We start from the raw sequence: 20,503 nt of genomic DNA, 5'->3' as shown, positions 1-20,503 counted from the left end.
TATGGAAGTGCTCAGATGCCATCAGAAAAGAGCTCCTGCAAGGCTGTGGGTTGTCAGCGGGTGAGGAAAGACTTTGGGACCCCACATCATCTAAGAAGCAGCTACAGATGGTGAATTACCTCAGGCAACAGAAACGTGTGTGGTCCATGTGGTTCTTGTTACCCGCTAGCTCTTGCGGAAGGGGCAGAAGTGCGAAGGCAGCCCCAGCCTACTCGGCAGCGGGCGCTCGGGAAAGGATGCTGCGCCTCTGAAGTGGACCTGTGCAGGCCAGGCGCAGGGAGCTGTGGGAGCAGAGACAAGTCGAGAGCGGAGTCGGGGAGTCCTAACAGCACCCCAGCTCCTGGGAGCTGATTCGGGAGAGTCCTTCCTCCCTGGAATTTCAGATTCCCTCATGGGAAAGAAGACACTGCACTTAAAGGCAGAGTCTATGCAGAATGCACATATCTACATCAAACTAAATATGAATATTTGGTACAGTAAATACTGATACACTGCTAAGAGTGCTGGTTTCTTCCCCTTTCCATGTCTTCCCTCTAAGGTGAAGTGGTCCTTTCCCCAAGGGAGGAAGGCGAAGGGAGAGTCTCACTATACAAATACGACCGTGAGAGATCGTCTCTTTGCTCAAAGGCTTTTGATCTAAACAGGCTATGTACTAGCTAGAGGAAAAGTATGACACTCAGCAGCTCAGTGAGTGATGCCCTGGCTCGAAGTCAGGAAATATCTGACAATTATTTTCATGAGAAAAAACATTCCGTTCTAAAAATTATGAAGAATGTGATCCAGGACTTTCCCCGGCCCTAGGATTTTGTTGGATTAAGCACATAAGTCAGTGTTATTTGGTACGTTTCACAGCTAAAGCTTTTCTTTGCAGACCAGCAGGATATCAGTCACTCTTGGCAGGACATGCTCGGTGGGATCCGAGTACAAACCCTGGCCCCTTTGAGTGCCACAACAGGACACAGGATGGTACTGTCTCCAGACAGCAAAGTTTCGTCTTGGCGCGGTAATCTGAGCGGCATTGCTCAGGCTCTCTCGACAGGCGATGTAACGTACTAGCCAACAGGTGAAAACCCTTTTGAATTCACTGCACAAAACTCCCTTTCAGAATTCCCCAGTAATATCTCACAGTTGGTTTTGCAATGAGACAAACAGAAAGTTTTAAAGTGAAATTTCAAAATACTGGGGAAATGCAAAGGTGGTGATTTACTCTTTCACTTACTGACAAGCTTCCCACATGGGAAACCTGTGGCAGCTCCTGAAGCTAGATAAACCCCATAGAGAACGATTCATGAAGGCACGGTCGTTGATCTTTGTGCTCAAGGGTTCAGAGGTAAACAAATATTTGATGAAAGGCAATATTTACCTATTAGCCTCACAAAATACTGTGCAGTCTCATTTCCATAAAGATCAGATCTCAGAGACATGAGGAAATACTGACTTCATTCATTATTTAGGTCTCCTTCCGCACTTTTCTGAGAGTTTATAGTAGCTTACAAATTTCTCCTTGGAAGCATCTGTGCAAGCTCATTTCAAAAAGTCAAGAATTTAACAAAGCAAACACTGTTGGTTTAAGCTGAGATTTTCACAGACTCTTAAAGCCTTAATCCCCTGCTGATGCAGGGGAAGCTGGTTACCCAGCCAGGCAGCCCCGGGGGTGAGGAGCACACGGGCAGGCAGCAAGGGTCCTGCTGGGAGGGTCTTGGTGGCGCTGCTGGAGGAGACGACCCTGCGGCTCTGGGGACAGGAGACAAGCAGTGAAACGCACAGCCCCGGCCCGCGGGTAGATTGTACCTGGGCCCAGAGCCTTTAAAACGGGTGTGTGACCGCACAGACACACAGCCAGCCTGGCAGACAGACAGGAGGGGTCGCTTCCCCCACTCCCAAAAAAGCGATGCATGGTTTTATGGGCGGGATTGAAGTCACTTTGCAAACATGGCTTGGAGACTCCAAAACAACACAGTCAGCATCCTCAGAGGGGCTAACGTTTCTGGGTTGCTGCTGATAAAACTGATCATAAAAAGGAAGCAAATTATCCATCGTCATTTTGGTTTCAATTTTGTTATTGTGTACTGGCAAAAAAAAAAAAAAAGAAAAGAGAAGAAAAGAGAAGAAAAGAGAAGAAAAGAGAAGAAAAGAGAAGAAAAGAGAAGAAAAGAGAAGAAAAGAGAAGAAAAGAGAAGAAAAAGAACACTTACTTTTCACTTTAGCCACTGGCTTTAAATATGTCAGACCAAACTCTGAAATTCCTCTTCCATGGTTACTGATGGCAATTTCAGCACAGGAGAGACTTAGAATTCAGTAATGATTTCCAGATTTGGCCTGGAGGTTGTGTGGTGCATGGGATCCTTTGGGATTACTAGCACTAGACAAATATTTGCAGAATACCCATTCTCCATAAATAGCAGGTGAGCAAGGAGAAGCCATCCTAATTCACGTTCAGACTTCTCCCAGTGGGTTTTCCTTTAATCTCCCCACCTTTAATTTCTCTCTTTTCAGGGACCTTTCCTATCCTCTTCCGTGTAACTTTTGGGAGCCTTAAATTTACTTTCCTCTGATTTATAAGAACTCCCCTCCCCTCACTTTCCAGTGCATTCGTCACTGCACTCATTCTCTGTATGTTTTAGATAAGCTGTCTTTGCACACCAGCATCCTCCGTGTGCAGAGCTCAGTTTTGCACGTGCACCCTGCTCAGACACCATTCTGCACTATGAATGGTGAAGGAAAAGTAGGACACGAGTCCCCAGTTCAGTCTCAGATCACACAGGACACGAGCTCCCCTGTACAATGCACTGAGTGGAAATTCGGCTGAACACACTGCAACAATTCTGAGCCAGCAGGCCAAACAGCAGCAGCAATGTCTACAGAAAAAAGCTGATGAAACTGGTCTCTGAGATATTCTGAGGACTGCAGCATGAAGCCTGCGGAGCAAAGAAACAAACTAGTCTAAAATGCAATCAATTATGGCAGAAACCTCTTTTTAGAGATCTAAATATTATAGACCATTTTAAGTTCTGAAATTATAAAAAACCAAAGATGACCCTGGAGAAGGTGAAGCTGTAAGAGTTGAAAGGAGGCACTATACAGGTTCCTACTGTAACAGTTTTCAGAGTTTACCAGGTGGGAAAAGAAAAGTTAGCAGGAACAGAAGCTCATTTCTTTCATGCTCTCGGGTTGATTTTCACCATCTAAGAATCTGACCAACAGTTCTTAATGGTCCCCTAAAAACCCCTGCCTGGACACCTTCACATCTCCCATGCACTAGACTTTTCCATTAGCACGCCTTAGGGCATTTTAAGCATATGGTCCCTCTCCTGATGAAAGACATATGCCCCAGTTACCTCAACAAATCCTCCTCAATGACATTAGCCTTCAAGGACACAGTAGGGAAAAAATCATTGGAGCAACAAATAGAAATAACTTTTTGAACATGCACATGCCAGTAACAAATACAAAACAGTTACTGATACAGGAAGCTTCTGGGAGGGGATATACAAAAATACTTGAAGTTCTGCCTATCCCTCTGCCTGTGATCCAAACAAGACAAACACGTCCTCTCTGTCGACGAGGGAAGGTGGTAGCATATTCAGTATATATCAGTGGAAAAAATCCTCCCATTTTAAATGAGGTCAGATTTCATATATGGTGTTATGAATAAATTTTTGCTGGGGCAGGAAAGTTTAGATAAGTATTACACTATTCTGTAGAAATGACTCTACAGTACCTCTACATGGTATCGTTATTTGGACTATATCTACCAAAGGGCACAGAGCTTTCTCCTTTCCCTCCTCCAGCCACTCTCCAGCTTGGGCTGTGCTTGGTGCTGCACAAACACCGCTGAGAAAGCCTTGGCCCCAGACCATGTGCAGGGTGGCCGGAGACTAACGTGGAAAGGCAACAAAATAAAAGCATTTGCCATAGGGATTTCTTCTTGCAGGCTGTGTGGCTCCATTGGATATCTTGTTTAGTCTTGGGAGCCTACATGCATTGAAAGACACAGGATGGGCCTTTAGGAGGTGGGATTAAAATATTTACTTACTACTTTTTTTTGTGTCAGACCAATCACTTGGAAATTGTAAAAAAAATCCCACATTTACTTCTGCAGACACTCTGGCATGGGTTAACTATCCTCTAATGGCCAAGAAGAAATAAAACTCCGGCAAAGCCAAATTGTTTGTTGTCGCAGCCCTGGGAAAAGCTCCCGGGAATCGCTTAGATGTGCCTTTTTCACCTTACTGTATCTGCTTTACGCATTCCCTTCCCCAACCCTCCCTAGTCGTGTTGGTCTGGCACTAAGGTGCCAGTTTCATACTGTCAGTGCAAAATGCTCACCAGCATTTGCATCAGCTCCATATCACCATTGCCATAGCTACATTATTATTACAACTTCTTGCTAGTGGCTTATCATACTGCCAGGTACCAAAACAGGCCTGGAAGCCAGTGTACACATCCACCCAAACAAGCTGCTCTATCTTACAGCCTATTCCCCAGACGACACTGCAGTCAACTGGGCGATTACAGTAACAGCCAGCGTAAAAAGGTGAGCCAAACAGCAAAACGCCTAATTAACCAGGCCTCTCGGGGGCCTACTTAATCCCGCCTGAATTTCTGTGAAGTCAGAAAACTTAACGGTGGAGAGTTTCTTTCCTTCTTGTCATCTGTTGAGACTGTAACTCCTGGAGCAAGGACTGATTCACTTCACTTCTGCATAACGCCTGACGCGGGGGTGTGTGACGCTGGCACTGCCGCAGCAGCATCTCACACGGCTTGGAGATCAGTCCAGGCTCTGCCGGGCTGCGCTGAGCAGACGGAAACGCTCTCCCTGTTCCAGCGAGTCCGGGGCACTTTGGCAGCCCCTTCTTGGCACGCCGCGTCTTCACGGAAGCTCTGTTCTCCGGTGGTCTGACTCGAGACAGGGCCTCTGTGTCCCTGATTAAAAGAAGGTCAAATAGCCCATATCTCTTTTTAATTTTTAATCGCAATTTCATGCGGTTATTTCAGCTGCTGGAGGCGGTGTAGCACAAATCCCTCAGGAGCGGTTCCTCGATACTCTCTTGTAAGCTGGCCTATTTCTTCTTCCTTTCCGCTTACAAATTGCTTGGCATAGCCTAGTTGTGTGGCAGTGCTGGAAGAGTCTGCCTCTACCCACCACATAAATGCTCCACTGTAGCATATAAAAATTGCATTTGGATCCTTCTCCAGCTTCTAAAAATAGACAAGATAATCAAGATCTAATTTTTAGCTCTGTGAGCCCAGCTGAGTACGATGGTCTAATTTTAAACAGCTCCGTTTGCTCTCATGGTAGCTCCTGTCGGATTTAACTCCGGGGCAGCACTTTGCATTGGTGGTTTCTCACTGTGGGAAGCAGGAAAGCCTGGAGATGGGAGACACCGAAATGGGCAGCCCAAAGTCCACAGAGTTTGGGGGGGGGGGTATTTTGGACATTTCAAGGGCTGGGTGTGAAACGCGATAAGAAGGGAGAGGGAAAGGTGTCCTGAAGCTTTCATAACTAGGAAATGCACTGGGCAATTAGATTAACTCCATGGGTAATTTTGATGGCAACCCTTTAGGCTCCTGAACCAGGTATTTGAACCCTAAAATACTACAGCCTACAATACTACTGCCAGTGTATCGGGAGCTGTATGACAGAAATGATTCCTGCTGGATTTCTCTGATGGAGGAATTTTCTTAGGTAAGTGGGGATATTCCTAGCCATATATGCAGCTCCTTTTTTCTGAAGGATGAGAGAAGCCTCCAATGAAATACACTGCTTGCAGTTTGATCAGAGAGCCTAAAAAGCAGATGAGAAGCACTCAAATCCTTTTTTTATGCTGTGCAATGAGGGATTTTGCTGGTTTTGTTTAGCTAGAACATCTCTTCGTGGTTGACTCTCTCTCCATGGTTTCATAATAACCTGGAATCTTGCCTTTATCAATCAGCTTTTACAGTTCTACACAGACCTTTCTCCCGATTAAAAAAGAAAAAAAGACAAACCTACTTAAAGCAATGCTTTTTACTCCACGAAAAGCTTATCTTTCAGTTTCACAGTCTTCCCACTGAATATCTTCAAAGAAGAACGTTCTATGTCCTGTTATCTTTCACAAACGCAGCAAAATTTCCCTAAGCAGCAATGCGAAAAGATACGAAACAAAACAGAAAATAAAGAGAAGCGAGAAGGAAAATGCCAGTTTAAAATTTATGAGCTGGAGGGCAAAGATATCCTCATCTCGTCACACAAATGTCAGGAAACCCACAGAACCCTATATGCATTGCCTCGTGCTTGGCTACTTGTACTACAGACATGGTGGTGCTGCCCAAAGGGCAGAGACCAGCATCAGGACTCTCTCACCACCCTCTGACCGAGCAGCTGTACTTCTTTGACAAGAACACAGTACAGAGTAGGTGCTGCCATAATATTTCTTTTGCTTACATTGCTAACAATGCTGCATTTAAGACACACCACATATTTAAGTGAACAGATCTGCAGTACAGCAAACAAAAGGCAAAAAGGACCAAGCAACAAAAACATGCTTACCTGAAAGGCTAAATCAATGGCACTTCCTTGCTGGGGCTTCCTCGATTGAGAGAGACAACTTTTAGCTTTCAGTCCTTTCACAGCCTCTTCCCAAAGACTGAGCCACAGTCTAATTTGGTTCATCCATGGGGACATGAGGATGGGAGGAATATTTTGCCATGGCAACTGACAATTCCAGAAAAACCACCCCCAAAACTGTGCTCAATCAGAAAACCAGCAGATTAAAAGCCTGAAGCTAATGCCTCAGAAAGGAAAAATAGGGATGAGACAAAAAATGTCTATTAAACAAAGATTCTGTCAAAAAGAAAGGTGACAGGCTTCCAAATGATGAAGATTTTGATGCCATACAAAACCCTGCCTGGGCTGCAGAATGGAAATAAATACTCAAAAAAAGAGTCAAAGATAAAAACAAATAGAGGTATGAGGTGAGTCTCTTATAGACACCTGGAAGGATGCTGGGGTTGTACCTCCATCTCAGTTAGCGATTCACAGCAAGAACGGCTGAACCGAGCGGTCACGATTCCACCTGTTTAAAGCACACAACCCAACGCAGCCCTAAGCAATGGCAAATTTTGACTCAGACAAGTTCATAGGTGAATTGAATAATTTTTGCTCCCTCCGTTGATTTAAGCTTCTATTACGGGAGGCCATTTACCATAGCAGGTGCTTGCACTTTAAACAGCTAACAGGCAGAATCGGTGCTCGGTTCACTGATGCAAAATACAGACATACAACAGACTCAGCCCAGCTTCCCAGCCCCCAAAAGACAGGACTCTCTGAATAAACACTACTACACATTATGCAGGGCTACGGAGACTAAAGCAATGTATGTATCTGGTCACCTCCCAACCCTGGGCAGACTCCTGCTGGCCTCAAAGACAGTGGGATCGCATTTGGAGAGAGCAGAGCCAATGCGCTGGGGTGTTGTGGCAAGAACTGGGTGGGAAAACACTTCTCCCAGCCTGGGAGCTCTTAGATTTCAAAATATTTTCTTGTCCCAGCTCAGGATGAGAAGGTCAAAACCTCAGATTTTTTTCAAAAGAAAATTCAAAACACGTTTTGGGAGAGAAATATTTTTGGACTGGGTCAGTGTTACATTTCATTTGTATTATTTTGTGTGTATTTTACACAACAACCAAGCAAAAAAAAAAAAAGCCAGGAGAAAAGTCAGTTCTCCTTTAAAAATGTTGGTGTGTGATCTTCTGCCAAATTACAAAATTCAAACTCATTTTGAAAAAGAAAATCCTCCTCAAACAACCCATTCTATGGCTGCTTTTGGAGGAATCAGCTTTTATTTTGTTGAAAAATTGCCCTGGTGCAAAACTGCTCATTCTCTTTGCAGCAGTTCTTCAGGGAAGCCTTTCGCAATCAGCCTGAGCAGCCAGAGAGGTGGATTATTTTTATGCAGGTGTTTTGTACCAAGGACACTTATTCTTGCATGTATGCACAAACATTAAAAATATAATTCAGAATGTTGCCAGGTGAAAGCAGGCAATTTCCATGTAAATTATTCCCAAATGGGGGCATACTTGCTCTTCATTGCTCTCAGTAATTGTTCACTGGGGGTTTCTTGGCAGTTGTAGTTAATGTTGCTTTCTGACGCTTGGAAGAAACAGAAAAAATGAAATGCTAAGCATGTTGCCCTTAGAGGTTACAATAAACTTCTAGTCCTCGAGGACGGCGCATTGCCTGTGCATATTCCTGTCGAGTAACATGGGCTCTCTTCTCCCTGCAAGCGCACGGCTGGGCTTTGCGAAGCTGCTGGGCAGAGCTGAGCATGAATCTCTCTGGCGGGGGGCTCAGGGAATGACCACCTGAGGAACCAGCTCAAGGTGCTGCCCTAATTCCTCTCGGGGTCGGAGGAATCTTTCTACTGCCTTGAGCAGGGGCTGGATCAGTCCCCGCTGTCCCCGGAGATGCTGAGTGCAACTCCTCTCACAGGGAGGGCAGCAGAAGCTGGGAGGAAGGAGAATCTGGCAGATTTGGGAGCATCAAACATAAACCAGACTTCCAGATTAGAAACCAGGGAACCTTCTGCTTCCGAGGGAGAGGCCCAAGCCAGATCATTCCCCGGCTGAGGTCCTGGGGACATTCACGTCCCAGGTTGAAGATGCAGTCCCTCCCCCAGCTTCGGAGGCGAGCAGTCAGAGCGAGCTTCCCCTAATCGTAGCCCAGGTCCCGCAGAGGACCAGAGAGCAGAGAGGAGCCTGCTAGCAGGTTGGTAGGAGAAGCAATTTGAAAACACGCACTGTGCTGATTGCTGCGTAGCATAAACACCCCAAGAGTCTCAGGCAAAGGGAGGGAAGTCTTCACACGCGAGTCAGACACCAAGCATCTGCAAGGCCAAAAACACAACGGGAGCCAAGAACGACAGAGAGAGTGTGGGTGGTGGAGAAAACTGGAGGCTGATAAGAAATAGCAAAAATAAAGCTTCAGCTTGCTGTGTTTAATGTTGCTTCTCCCTGCCACATAGGCTGTGTTTTTCTCTCCACTATCGGTTGGAAAGATATTTCCACTTAATAACATCTTAGCTGCTTTGCCTCTGCTAAGATGGGAGTGTCTTTGCCAATGCTGCCACAAAAGGCAAAAGGAGAGATGTATTTTACATTAACAGTTAGGCAACAGCTGGGTTTAATGTTAGGGGAAAAAAATATCAAGAAAATCCTCCTGACAAATGAGATCAATCATTTTGCCCACTGCCCACACTGTCTGCTCAACAGTCAAGGCAGAGCCACTGCTTCAAAACACAGCAAATAAGAGGTGAAAATACAAAAGAGATTACAGACCCTTCAGAGACGCCCCTCAGATCTGACATCCTTCACTGAACCTTTGCTTCAGCTTTCAGGGGGCAAAGTGGTGATACGGCAAGGGTGCACGGCCTTTCCAGTCTGTGCCAAAGGCAGAAATGTATCAGCAGCAAGCTCTGAAGGATGCATGGTGCTTTCTTTACTAAAGATCTCGATAACTCATGGTGTCAGGTTAGTACTATTCCTTGACTCTCACTGTCTACATGGTGGACAAGCACCACCCAAAACTGGGCAGAACAGACTTACGGCAAACTGGAAGTGGTAGGGCAATTTTTTCCTGGGCTCAGGTAAGATTTGGTGTTTTCGCTTGCTCCTCTCTACTGATGCAGCCCAGAGGGGGTTGCTGGGGTCACTAGAGAATTAGCAGTGCTGCAACCATCAACGTGCCTGGTGAAAGAGATGCCCTCAATGAAGAAAAAGGAGAGCTGTGTTTAAGATGGGAATAGCAGGAAGAAAAGAACTGCAAGTCTGAGTCCAATAAAATATTCAACACTTTCCTGGGCTTTGCTTTTCAATAAATAGGAAGAGACAGCACAATCAGAGATAATAACTGCAATTCCATGCTGCTACAGGGAGACCTATGCAAATGGCCCTTCAACCTTTCCTTATTCCAGCAGAGTCTCAAACTGCTATATTTTTCTACAGCCTAATGGAAAAGCATCTGGACCACAGTCTCTTTCCCATGCAGAAGGGCCCTGTCTTTTCTGACACAGGTGTCAGCAGATACCCCCAAGCAACTAGTGGGAAAAAGTTTTTCAAGAGCTAGTAGGGGGATTCCTAATTGCTACTGAAAGTATTTTCAAAGAAGCAAATCCGCTAGTAGTTGCAGCTCCATCCCAGAGGCAAACACAAATTCATTTGTCATGTTTCAACAATTTTTCTACTGCTCGTACGGTGTAATTAATCACTTGGCAGGCAGGCGAGCACACACAGGACTGAAAAGGCGGTTCGGTTGTTGGCATACCACAATCATCCCGTACCTTGTTACGGGGCAGATCCACTGTCTTATTTACAGATGACAGCAGCAAAGAAATGGACAGCCGCAACTCAGCACAGCACCAAGGAGCAGGAAACAGCAGCCCTGGTTAAAACACAGCCCCTGCTATTACTGTGTCTTGCAAGAGGCTCCTCCACAGACAGGGTTTGCACGTACAGCGTTTGGGCACCGATTCCAAACGAAAAGGCAATTACTCATATATAAAAATACACCGTCTGTCTCCTCCGAAGCAGCTGCTCAGATGGATACCCTGCTTCCCGCTGTCAGTGGTGAGTGGCTGTAAGATCTTTCATCCAACCTCTTCTTCTATCACCTATCCAGGTGATCTAGACTCAGGCTCCCTTTAATGCTGACCTACCCAAATCTGCTAGGTTAACAGGTGAAAAACCCAGCTCCTGTTGCTGATTCCCCTCTCCCCAAACTTAGGTGCTCGAACGGGGGAGCACCTGGACCCAGGCCACTGCTTCTCTGGCCTGAATGCAAATCTTGGCCAGGGAGGGGCAGATGCAGCCAGCCTAATTCCCTCTCAGTCGGTGGCTAGGGCTCCCAGCTGGCTAGGTGCCCGGGAAGGCTCGGAGCCAGCCGTTCGGAAATGCTAGACACAGGCACTTTGCTTTGTTTGAGCTGGCTGAATCTGAGTCTGGGTTTTCATGGAGATACTTCAGCTGCAGACTTTCCTCTGTTGGAGAGCATCTCCAAAGGGGTATCCGGGGCTCTGAAGTGCTGCCAGATGCTTGCCACAGACCAGACCCCGTGCGCTGGACTAGAGGAGACTTTTGGCTCCCTTCAGACTAGAGTCAAAACGGCAAGAGTCGAAGCCGCAGCAGCAAACACTGGGAAAGGAACCCAAGGTCGATCAATTGGCTTCTGGCACATTGAGAGCATTTCTATTACCTTTTGAAAGGCCCTAAGAGACAGAAATTATGCTAAGAAGTAGCACTTGACTGAAGCAGTGCCTCATATAGTTAAAGCACAATACTGACCTTAACCAGATCAACAGATCTGCTTCACGCTCAGAGGGCGCAGATTTATTTGCATGTCCTGAAGCCGAGAGGCTCTACAACTGCCGACTTGTGGAGCTTGCTCCAGAAGAGACTTGCTTCCCCTACAGTATTTAAGTCTTTGGACCAACTTTCTCTGTGCAAGCTAACATACTCTTTGCAGCCTGATTCAATGCTGATGGAAGTCAATGAGAGATTTCCCACTGATCTGAGAGTCCTGCAGTAATCAAGTGCTGCTCTCTACTGCGTATCACGCCTTAACCGGTCTGAGCTCAAAGGACGAGCTTCCCTTTTGCCTGAAATATCACACTGACACAACCTCGCATTATCGGCCCATTAGAAACCTCCTATGAAATGGTCTTTGCACATTGAAATCGCATAGGCGATCTGATTTTTTTCTTCTTTTCGGACACATTTTTTAGACATTAAAAGCTTGTCAGTTTTTGTTCTTATTTACACTGAAAGGAAAAAAAAGTAAAAGCAGACCATTTAGAAAATGTCAAATGAAATGCCCCAAGCCCTTGGTATCTGGGGATTTTAAATATCAATTTAAATTAATTGCATCCAGTTGGTTGCGATTAAAGGCTGAAGGCTTGGCAGTTTCTTCTTCCCCCATCTGACTCAACATACACCAACAGCTGGATCAGTTCAGTGCCTCATTTTGGCTCCCGCCTTTACCTCATCCCACTTCTTGGCATTGCCTTCACCTCTTCAGGTCCCTGCCTGGGCTTTGGAAAGCCGCACTATAGGGAGGGGGCACATGGGAGGGGAGCAAAAGCCCCCACTGGAAGGGCAAATAACTTGTGACAAGGATAATTCTCATTTTCCTTTCCTTTCCCTCAAACCACTTTGTGAATACAGACACAGCGTAACACTGAACCAGCTCAGTACTTGCCTTTGTGTGAGTGGGCGGAATAAGAGAGATGCATTCCCTTTTAAAATCTCTCTTGTGCCATAAAGTTGATGTATCCTTCTGCTGCCTCCTTCCCCTGACTGTGCCTGAGGATTAGACATGCAAAGGGCCCACTGGGATGCAAATCAAAGGGCCCACTGGGATGCACGGGAAACTGCCATTGTGCCCCTGGGAGCTGCCCATCAGCTTGGCTGCGTCACCGGGAATCTGCGCTCACTGAAGTCTGGGAGATGCGACACGAGCCCACGCGTTTTCAGCACGTGCTCCCTTGGGAACAGGGCACACAACTCGTCAGTGGTGATAACCTCACATCCGCCAGGGCCCCCCAAATTCTCCTTTATTTCATCAAACCGAAAACTCCAACTTTCTCCCCACAGCAGAGGATCTCTAAAGCAAGTGTGGAGCCTGCTCACAACCTTTTCCCAGTCTCTAACTGACATCTAGCGAACAGTCTCTAAACTGCACCTCAAAGACCTGGAAACTGTAGATGAAACGACCCTCTGTCGGGAAGGCAGAGCCGCGCAGAGGACGAGCACGGGGCACAAAACACCGTGCGCCGTTTCCTGTCCTCTCCCGGTCAGGACAGTTCTTCTGCCCTGCGGGCAGGCGGGGAAGCACCTGCTTCTGCTCAGAGGTTGCACAAACTCATATCAGCCCAGTTCAAGTGGGCAAACAGGGGACCATACAGGGTGGCTGGGGGAGATCAGAAGTCCCACCCAGGACAGACCAGCAAGGCTTCCACCACAGCCCTGCCAGATCAAGCCTTTCTGAACAGGACAGGGTCACTCTCTGCCCCTTTCCTCTCCCAGAGGCACAAATTCAGAGCGCAAACAGAAAACCTGCTGGTGGCTATCAGGATTAGCAGCAAGTGCAACTCCCATCTGAGGCCTCTTCTGGCTACTAGGTGGCAGGAGTGGTACAGTTTGCAGTCATCTCACAGGTTCAGTCCTCGAGCACCCCTTTGCAGCGTGTCTTTGGGTCACAGCAGGTCTGAAAACCCAGAGTGAAGAATAAAATCCCCAAACGACCATGCTGTCTGCCTTCCAACAGTGTCTGGACCAGCCTGCAATGTCTACATAGCAATGAGGAAGCACGTAGCATTTGCAGAGAACCTGCTTTCCATTTTATAGCCTCTATCATCTGTTGCAAAACAGGGAGTTTGGTTTATGATACCTATTAAGGTTGCCAGGCAACAGCATTGCAGATATCTATGTCATCGGTTACAAAAGCACCAGGTTTTAGAAGCCATCAGAGTGATAGCAGTGTCAGCCCACCACAGCCCAGGTACTAAACCAGCCTGCCATTTTCATCAAGCATACAGAACCAATAAGACCAAACAAATCTTTCCTGTTAAAAAAGTTTATGACCAAATTCTGCCCTCCTGTTTGCAGTCACAGAGGGCTCCTTCCATCCCATTGCAGACATCCTCCACACCGAGGCGAAGGAAGGGTCTCTATCCTTCCTGCCTGCCTGAACAGTGGAAACCATTTTGCGGAGCACCATGAAACAGTGGGGACGGGGTGGACCAGGGATGGGCTCTCTGGCATTCACCTCTCACTACACGCTTTGGCAGCCAAGCCGAAGCACTGGACACAGCTATTCAAGGACAAACGCAAGGAAAATGTGAAACCAGGATCTTGGTGGAGATGAGTGATTGCTGCTTTCCCTACACATACTGGGGAAAGGCTCCTCGAATGCACCTGCAAAAGCCTCCCACCAGCTCCAACCTCATCTCCAGATAAAACTCCTTACCAGTCCTAGCCTCAGCTCGAGGCCACCTTCAACCCCAAATGGGGCGCATCATTACCAAGAAGCCATAGCTCTACTCTTCAGCTAACTGCAAGCTTCAGCTCTCATGCAGGCCAAGCCTTCTTGTGGGAACTGCGGCCAAAGCCACCCTCAGGCCACAAACACAAACACATACAGTTATAGCACTGTCCAACATAGTGGACATAGTCCAACAACCATGATGCCAGCAAGGTACATATTGAGCTTAGGCTCATCACCTGACCTCAATCCCAAACCTCTTCCCCACCAAAATCCTCATCATACCAGGACTTTATCCTTCCCAGTCATCCTGTTTCCACAGAAATCCACTCTCTGGCTACTTTGAAAGTCATTTCTGTCATCCAAGGATGCAGCTAAAGTTGTTGGAGCAGCAATGATCAATTGTGCTTTCCCTGCTGAGAGGCTTGGAGCAGCTCAGTGACCGGGCTGTGCTGAACCTACTCTTTTCTGCTGGGAGAGGGACTACCAGAGCATCCTACACTCACTGCAAAGCCCTTGCTCTCTCCTGTTTAGCAGTCAGTGAGGTCTGCTGTAAGGATTTCCATTTTGCAGGAACCCTTCTCTTGCAACAAGTCTTTACACTCTTTCACCTATGCTGAATTTATCCTGGTAAATGACCTTTCTAATTCAATGTTCCTGAAGGTACCAACATCGGAACAGAAACCATGATTTGGACAGGCCTCTGTCATTTTCCCCTCTACGTTCTCTAACCATGGTCATAGTAAGTCTAGCACAGATGATGGTAAACATAGTTTTCTCTTGTCTCACAACACTGTCATAGCTCCACTTGCAACAAGCTGGGTGGAAAACTTTTCTCCAAAACATAGATGAACATAAGACCAGCCTGGTAAGACAGCACACAGATAACAAATTAGAAACATCTGAGCACTAAATATACCTTCAGCACCTAGCTGTTCCTGAAAACAGATCTGCCATGATGGTGAACTGCAGGTCTCTAAATTTGCTGCAGCATAATAAATAACAGCCCTGTCACACGAATACAGATTATCAGTTCTTTAACAGCCCTTCTCCCAGGCTCAGCTCCTAGCCTTGCAGAGCTGCACTTACTCTCACTGCCCTGTTGTTTGTACCAGCTCATAACATCTAAAGCCACTTTCTGCTATAAATCTCCAGTGCTGAGGCCTTAATTACTGCAAGCAGGTTCCCTGCAGGTTCCCTTTCCTTTGCACTGTCTCAGCCTAGGCTTTTTCCTGGCTAATCACCTCTTTCATTCATGCCCCCGTATTCTTCCCCTAGAAGTGCCTTTAAATGAACACAGATGGCATTAACTCCCAGCAGGCTCTCAAATGTCTTTCCCCAATACACGAGAATTGTTCTCACACTTCGTCACCTAGGAAGGTAAAATGCTTTACATATTGATTTCAGTATCACTCTCAGTCCCCAAACACCATGACACCTGTACAAATATTGCTTACCAACATCAGAACAAGAACCGCGTGGGAGCTGCTTTGGGAGACACTGCCTTGCTGCAGAGGTGCAGGCATCCTGTTTGCGCCTTCTGCACTAGCCTCACTGCAGGACAGTTTTTGACAGAGGAAGCTACAAGACTGTAACTAATATTAATGACAGGGGATTTTTTTTTTTTTTGGTAGAATATGTAACAACTCAGCAGGTGAGTTAGTGCATTCGATCTCTATGCAATCCTTACCTAAATGTGCAATACTAACTGTAGCCTTAATTTTAAGAATTTACATGGATGAAGGTGATTAAAAAGCAAAATGAAGGAAGAATAAATATATGCTTAAACAAAACTTAACGTTGTCCCCCTTATTGTTCAGACTACACAGTAACTGCCAAAATAGGGATAAGGACTCAGGCCTCTAACAGCTTGAAAAATTGCATAGGGATATGCCATAACCACCAGCCAAATTACTATCAAGGTTACCAAAGGAGTATTGTTTCCACTTCCCAAAAGCTGTTGAGTCCCTGTTTACCATCTGCAGAAGATCTCTGACAGCTTGTTCACCTACAAAGTTTTACTGACGTAATTAGGTCCAAATCAGTGCCAGTGAGCTTGTACGTGACGGCTCCCTTCACAGCCAAGCAGATACTGAGGCTTGCAGGAACAATGCTAACCAAACCCTAAATTCTCTCACTCCAAATTACTCCTATGTTAAACGCAACTTAAACCAGAATAAAAGGCTTGCCAACAGTCATGAATCTAGGAATGAAGAGTCAACAAGCTAAGTAAAACAACAGAGCATTTACAACAACCCGAACCATCTATACACCATTCCCAAGGCGTTCTCAGCCCACTAACATGAGACAGAATCAGTGCATCTCTTACCTGGTAATAGTAATCCACATACTGTGGCTCATAGTGTTGAGGCCCGGAGTTTTCAGCAGATAGGACATCCTTTAGTAACTCTTCACAGCCTGGCAAGCAGAAACAAAATGGTCAGGCTGAGAGTTTGCCTTCCCAGAGATTACATGGACAACGGCAGGAGAAGCACAGGTTTGTAGTTAATCTGTGCGCACGCAGCTTTGAAAGGTAACTCTGGAATAAGTTTAAATAGCCATAACAAAGCTCTGCTTTTGGCACTTAAGTAGGTGCCTTTACACTAATGCTGACCCTCAGCACAGGTACACTGAGCTGCTATGAAACCGAAAGCAAAATATTGCTTGGCTTGGCCAACTGTCCTGCAGGACAGAAACCCACCCCTAACCAACCCAAAACTTTGAAGACAAACACAGGATTTGCAGGCCTTGTCTGAGCCTATTTCTGTTTTACATTAGCGCAAGCACTAAAGTCAGTGGAGTTGTTGCTGATTCTCTCTGGTATAAGCAGCAGAAGGGGCAATACCTAAATGTCCTAATTCACCCAGCTCCCAAGCAAATATGATGGAAGGTTTTCCTAGCTCAACGTCATTGAGAAATGGTTCCTTGCTGCTTCTTGGGTGCTCAATGTTTCGCAAAATCTTCAGGACAAATTCCCCTTCAGAAAGAGCTCTGCCACAGAGCACATGGTGTTTGGCAAGCAAATGTTGGTGCATTGCACTTGGAGGTTTTCAGCTTCTGCATTTGCTTATTTGTTAACAAGCACAGCTGGAAAACTCAGCGTCTGTGTTTGCCTCAATGCTTCCCTCATCTGAAAACCTGAGATAAATATAGAAAAACTGAAATTGCCAAATGCCTCATTCCCCATTAACTACCAGTGATTGCACTTGGCATGCTGGGCTGCAGAAGGAAGCAATATCAGGCCAGGTTATCTCATAATAACCAGCTTACAGCCTTGGGCCTAAACCACATGAAACCTTCTCAGCACATGCTGTACACTATTCCACTTGGAAGCTGCAATTACCTAGTGGTGTTGCTCTCTTCAGCCCCATCACTAATGAAGTAACGCAATATGTTTGGCTGTGACACAACAGGCTGCTACTCAGCCACAAGGCAGGTGAGCCAGGGCAAGCAGAATAATGTGGGGAAGCGTGAACCGCACAGATTTATACTGTTAGCTCATCTTCTCTCTTGTTTTCAAAATAAAGGAGTAACATTTCTCGGGGTGAAGATACCCTGCGCTCATGGGGGGAAGTCCCTTACAAAGGAAACGAGTACACCAAGAACAGAAAAGGCGACCAGATGGAGAAAGCCTACTATGGGGGATGGCATGCTGTCCCTGTCTCCCACACACAGGCATATGACAGAGGCATCACATGGTGGATGAAGCAACTGTTAAGATCTCAGGAGTGTCACATGGACAACAGGCAGCAGGACTTATTTCCCTTTCTCACTTTTTGCAGCAAAATGAATCTCTCAACTGCCACAGAAGGGAAGAATTAATTAAGCTGAAGCAGGAAGCACAGCCCAGGCATGCAGGAATGGGGGGTCTTGGTTGCATCCAAAGACTTTAGGAGGTTACAGCTAGCGAGCCTTGCCTCCTGGGCAGGACTGAAGTCCTGGATCTCCAGCGTCTCAAATCTAGACTTTAGCTGCAATGTCTTGTGTCCCCTCTTTGCTCCTCAGTTCTCATCTAAGACTCTTCCTGATCACATTCTTTCACTTTCCTCGTCCATCAAGGCTGGCCCCTTCATGATAGCCCACAGCCGTTCAAATTCAGGCCTATGATTTGTTCAGTAAAAACACTGGGGAGAAAGGTGTTGTCCACTCTGTACTACTACTCCCCCCTACTCGGGGGCAGCACTGACCACTTCTGTGCGAGAGAGCTGCTTGACAGGGGCTTTTGTGTCCCAGCAGTAGCTCAGTCCACAACCACAGAAGCTGATCGAGCATTTGATCCATCTCTAGAACATCACTGGGCAATTAATCCAATTTGTTTACCTAGCTACATAGCTTAAAACAGCAAACAGAGCCAAATCTTGCTTTTATTGAAGTCAAATGCCAAATTGCCATTGGCACTGACAGACTCAGTCTGTCAGTGTAGGATGTAGGCTCATCTGGGACTGTCTCCTTCTGCAAAGGTGACTTGTCAGTGGGAAGACATGTGTGTGCATGCAGCAACCAGCAGGGCGCTGTGCGAGAGATCTGCCCAGCACACAGGCTGCCAGGGCAGCTTTGATCTCTTCATCCTGCTGGGAAGATTTCCATGTCATTATGCCCCGTAAAAAGAGAAGAGGAGAAGGAAATGCTGAGAGGCCATTTTCCTTTGGGGGTTACTTAAACACATCACTGCTACTTTGCAGTCACCTGGACTTGATCCAACATCCATCAAATCAATGGAAAGATGCCCACTGGCTTCAAGGAGCTTAGGACTGTGCCACTGTTTTGATTCCTGTTAGATGTGTTTAAAGAATGAAATCTCTGATCCTGTTTTCCCCTCTCAGGGTACAAACCAGATCTCCCAGCAACGTCCGGGTCACTTTGGAAGGTTAGTTATTGGGCTGTTGAGCTACTGTGGGAGTCTTTACCATACCTGTTTGCCAAAATACTGCTTGAAAGACAGTAATTGCATCACCTTTTTCTGTGGCAGATCCATGCTCACTTAAGGACCAGTATCTCTTAACTCCACAGGATTGTGGAGCAGGTCTTTTCTTTGGGCCCTCCCCTTATCACCAGGAAGGTGGGTTTGGGCACACTGTTGGGAAATTCATCAGCTTTCTTACACAGTGTCGTTCTCCAATGGTGTTCATGCATCTCACCTTTCACTTCCTTTATCTGAATGATAATTTGAATTTTCCAAGAGTTCTGAGAGGTTTACACAAGGGGCACAATAAAAACGGAGGACTGTATTAACCTGGAGTGCCTCAAATACTGTGCATATGTTTTCTTATTACCAGAATATACTTTGGCTTGCAGCCTGGGAAGTGCCAGTGAGCTAAATTAAAGTGTCACAGTCCAGACAGGAAACAACAAAAAATCAAGGTTTACTCTGGCAAATCTTGGTATGGAAACATTAAGGCACTGGACAGCAATTTGTACAGGAGAGTAGTCTAGTCTAGCACACATGGTGCTCTCTGCTACTAGTATCTCTCTTGAGGAGAAACACTCTTGTCTGGGCTTGCAGAACTGTCATGATGGATATTTCAAGCTCTGCAGCAATATGCACCCAAGGCTAGAATCTGTCCATAAAAAAAAACATTGGAAATAAGCTAAGAAAAACTTCCTGGCTACTTTAAGGACCTCCTGCACTAAGATGTCCCATTATTGCTATAATTTCATTTTCCAGGAAACAGTAAAACTGAAAGCCACTTATATGGCTGATTAGAGCTATTTCATTTGGATACCTACTTGTATCATAAGATCTTACTGTGCTTGATCTATGGAAAGGCAAACTGAGGTTAACTTAGACTATCATTTGTTTTTCCAAGTAAAAGAATATAAATGGTTCCTACTAACTGCCAGCAATTCTGTTCTCCCTCCCCTTTGCTATGGCTGGGAATCTTTCCTAATGTACATTTTTGGTCAGCACTGGGCAAGGAGACTTACTGCACTGCAATCGTAGAGAGACATGGGAGGGAGGCAAAGATCTAACCCAAGAATTGTCTCAAGTCCTTGGTGTCTGCTGTTGTAGCTCTGCAAAATGGTATCCTCTGCAGAGGAACACTCTGCTAAAGGGCTGTGGATTATATAAACTGGGAGAGAGACTGGGAACCACCTCGTGCCTGGAGGAAGAACTCGACTACCACATCACAACAGGAGAGTGGTCAGAAGCGGCTGAGTTTTCTTCTCTGGCTAAAGACACCTGATGAGTGAGTACAGAGCTCTCTTCTCTGTGCCCCTCAGAAGACAGCTTTACAGCTAGACACATGTCATTCCTCATTCGACAAAGCACTGAGACACTCTCCAATCTGGTTCTGTTAAAACTGAGTAAAAAACTATTTATCCTAATATAAAAAATGTACAAGCAAACATGCTCATTTGGTCAGAAGTGGGTCAGGCAGTAATCATATGAGCTAGGGATTATTTGCACTTTGTAGGGACAAAATGAAGTAAAATGGCAAGTGACTTGTCCATGGGAAGAGGAATTCTGCTGCAGAACAAAAATTC

General features: G+C 46.0%; 1 protein-coding gene across 1 annotated transcript in view; it reads right to left on the bottom strand.

Annotated features, from left to right (window-relative positions):
- RAB11FIP4 (RAB11 family interacting protein 4) overlaps nucleotides 1-20,503 on the bottom strand; it is a 124,407-nt gene that overhangs the window by 53,935 nt on the left and 49,969 nt on the right. The window contains exon 3 of the mRNA XM_067308478.1: nucleotides 16,347-16,435. Coding sequence (XP_067164579.1) covers nucleotides 16,347-16,435 — 89 coding nt within the window. The remainder of the gene's footprint in view (nucleotides 1-16,346; nucleotides 16,436-20,503) is intronic.

This window comes from Apteryx mantelli, chromosome 19, assembly GCF_036417845.1.
Source record: "Apteryx mantelli isolate bAptMan1 chromosome 19, bAptMan1.hap1, whole genome shotgun sequence".
Classification (NCBI taxonomy): domain Eukaryota; kingdom Metazoa; phylum Chordata; class Aves; order Apterygiformes; family Apterygidae; genus Apteryx; species Apteryx mantelli.
The sequence above is the reverse complement of the archived record's forward strand: the minus strand, read 5'-3'. Positions and strand labels throughout refer to the sequence as shown.